Source organism: Ursus arctos, unplaced genomic scaffold (assembly GCF_023065955.2).
Source record: "Ursus arctos isolate Adak ecotype North America unplaced genomic scaffold, UrsArc2.0 scaffold_15, whole genome shotgun sequence".
In the NCBI taxonomy this organism is placed as follows: Eukaryota; Metazoa; Chordata; class Mammalia; order Carnivora; family Ursidae; genus Ursus; species Ursus arctos.
The window spans coordinates 17510439-17513974 of record NW_026622819.1 but is presented as its reverse complement, the minus strand read 5'-3'; the positions used below and the strand labels follow the sequence as shown (position 1 = coordinate 17513974).

Below are 3536 nucleotides of genomic sequence, written 5' to 3'. Positions count from 1 at the left end.
CAACAGAATACAGTTTATGGTCAATTTAATCTCCTCATTTTCAGTGATACTAAGTGTTAGGAAGTAAGAAAGGCAATGGAAGAGGTGGAGAAGGGAGATGGGACTGAGTGGCATTTCACAGGTACCATTGTCAGTGTTACTGACTTATTAATTAGGGAAGGAGAAGAGAAGAGACCTGATTGGTTACTTCACAAAATGTGTGACACCCCTAAGTTTTTTTTTTTTTTTTTTTTTTTTTTTTTTTTAGCAGTGTACAAACACGCCTCAAATGTTTTAATAGAATTTAGCTTTTCCCTAAATGGTCTTTTCATAGTCAAACAACAAAAAAATACCCAATGATAAAACCACTTAATAAACTTACCAAACTTGAAAAATTAGGCAATAAACTTCATATTATGAAAGCAATATATTCCAAGTTTCAAAGGTTTGACAAGTTCTGCAGAGTATTTTCGCCAGTAGATGGAAACTCCACAATCTTCTGCGAAGTATGACTGTCATTCACTGGTTTGAGGTCGGATCCATTTCAAGGCATGTCGTGGCGGCACAGTAATGGTGGGATGATAAAATGTGCAGTCAAGTCTCGTACACTGAGTGTTAAATCTGCAGTGTTTTGGATGATAGAAGGGACATTCCATTTTCTTACAAGCAGGGAAATAACGGCACAGCTGACTACTAGAAGGGGGTGCTGGTGCTGCAACTGCTGGTTTTGGAGGCAGTACTGGAATTCTTCTACTCATATGAGTGAAGGGACAATCTGGTTTAGTACATTTTGCATCATATTTACAATTTGGATGAACAAACAAACATTTTTCAGCAAATTTACAATTGGGGAAGGCTTTGCAAGGTGAAACAGGATGATGGTAAGCACACTCATCCCCATTTTTACAGGCAGGCCAGTACTTGCAACGCTCCAAAAGTTTTTCTGGTTTCTGGACCACACTCAGTTCACTCACCTCAGCTTGACTGATCTGTAGAGTTTCTGCCATTACCGGGTCAATTTGCAGTCGGGATAACAACTGCCTCTGTTGAGTTCCTTGGCTTTTTTCTATATTATCTCCCTTTGTTTCCTCTTCTTTAATGGGGGTACTTATTCTGGGGGTCCTGCTTTGCCCTTGGACCATTTCTGCCAGCAATTCTTCTTGAGAAGTTCGAGTTCTGGGAGCAACTGGAAGTGTCTGTTTCTGTGAGACTGTAGAATAGTTAGTTGTTTTTGTTACAGATTCTTGAGCTTCAGATATAGCCTTCAAAATTAGATTCTTGTTAGCTTGTTTAGAAGGTGGAAGTGAAGGTCTCCTTTCAGGTTTTGCTGGCACTGACACACTGCTGGAGATGCTTCCTGTACGAGACCCACAATCATCATCTTCCTCCTCCTCTTCTCCATCATGATTGAATTTTTTTACTTTAACAACTGAACTTACCACAGGCAACTTTCTCTTCCGAAAGTTTTCTTCCTCAATACTCATTTTTTCTGAGTTGTTTCTGAAGAAGGGACTATAAGTCTCTTCTAAGCTGTTAAGCACTTCCGGTTCACACAAACGTCCTGTTTCATATACTCGGCTGTTCTGTATATCAGGTTGCTTGGCAGCATGAATACTGTTCTGCTGTGGCTGAAATTGCAACCTGTTTAAATGAGCACCACTATCTGCATTTCGACTTGCAGGTGGTCGATAAATTTCAATAGAAGGGCGAGAAGAACCATATGTAAGTGTCACTGTAGGTTTTTTCTGAGATAAGGGATTTTCCTGCACAAAATTGAGGTCTTCATCAATGAGATCATCTGGTTCTGGCTTAATATCAATCACATCTTCAGAGGGTGCTGGCTCTCTCAGAGGCTTCACAGTTGACATTAATCAGGTTGCAGCTCCATCATCATAGGTCTGTCTGACAGTAGTGATCTTCTGCTCTTGTGAACTAGCGGAAACTCTGGAATATCTTTTCTCAGGTCTAGTGTTAGCAACAGCAAGAGGCGGCACTGCAGCTTCATGCCTTCTCTCATCTCCCCGACTGAAACAGCTCTTGTTTGAAGACACATTATTATCAAAGATGTTAGTATCAGAAGACTTAAGACTGGAAGGGTCAGTTGTAACAGAGCGAAGTTTATCTAACACACCATGAAGCCATACGGTGAATCGAATTGTGTTGTTCCCTAGAAATAGGGACAGGTCCTCTGTCATTTGGTCCTGACTTTTCTTGTTGGCCACCATCACCATAATGTAATCAGGAAGTTCTTCATCAACATAAGCTCCTAATTCCTGCAATTTCCCCTTAATGGCACTCCGGATCTTGCGGCTGATCTCGGTGCCGATTTCCATGGCTCCCCGGCGGGCGGCGGGCTCAGCACTGCGCGGCGCTTCGCTTATCCAGAGCCCCGCGCCGACTCCCGGCCCGCAGCTCCGCCGCCGCAGCCGCCAGCGCCGCTCGCGGCCGCGCGATCTACCCACCCCTAAGTTTCTTAAGACATGAATTTTATATTCAATTCAGATTAATCATTTCCTAAAATCAATTTAATTACACTATGCAAGATACCATTTAATAAGTAGAAACAATCTTACTTGATTTTATTCTTAAACTCAAATTGTCCTAAGGATACCAAGATCAAGTAATTTATATAAATTATAAGATCCTGAAACACATATATTATCAATCTGTTTATGTAAGTATAGACTTATGTGGAAATTAATATTACAGTTAATGAAAAATAAGCAGGATTTCTGAACATGGTAAGTAGACAGTTGATAGAACACTAAATGCATAATGTCAACCTCATTTTACCTCAAATATTTATAAAGATAGATAAGTAGAACAGTTATATGAAGAGAGGCATAATTTGAAAAGCAATTATACAGGTGAATGCTTAATTTTTTTTTCATAAAATATATAGCTAAGGATCTAACATTTAGATGGAAGGCAGTTTTTCATTACTATTTTTTATTAGTATATTGATGGCTCAGAGGAAAAATAATCTGTAGGAAATTCTGTGAGTGATATATGAAATGTTATTTTTGTAAGACCAGGTAAATTACAGTGAAGAAAGCTTCTAGTATTTAAAAGTGATCTGAGCTCAGGCAGTCCAAGATAGCAGTATAGGAAGGTCCTGAACTAACCTCCTCATATGGACACACTAAATCTCACCTCCTCCCATGGACACACCAAACCTACAGCCACATATGGAACAATATTCTCAGAAAAAGAACTGAAAACTAGCTGAAGAGTTTTTTCACAACAAAGGATAAAATGGTCACATCAAGATGACTAGGAAAAGAAGATTTGTGGTCTTGTGAAAAGCCCTACCCTCACACAGTGTTGGGAGGGATCTCACAAGTTTGGAACTTCTCCCTAGAGAGCAGGGAGTTGGTGCCTATATAAGGTACCCAATCCTTGGACCTGCACCAGAGAGACATTAGCTCTGAGAACCAATGGTGTTTATGTCCAGAAGACCCAAAGGACTGTAGGGACTTGAGATGCTCCTTTTATCGGGCTTACATGCAGACTTTCTTGCTCCAGGACCTAACACAAAAACAGATCTTTGAAAAATA

General features: G+C 40.2%; 1 protein-coding gene across 1 annotated transcript; it reads right to left on the bottom strand.

Moving 5' to 3' along the window:
• Nucleotides 1–252: 252 nt before the first annotated feature.
• On the bottom strand, nt 253–2431 carry LOC125283380 (zinc finger CCCH domain-containing protein 14-like). Its single transcript, XM_048224413.2, is given in 1 exon segment — nt 253–2431. A coding segment is annotated over 1 exon segment (1818 nt). The 5' UTR covers nt 2313–2431; the 3' UTR covers nt 253–494.
• Between the last annotated feature and the right edge of the window lie 1105 nt (nt 2432–3536).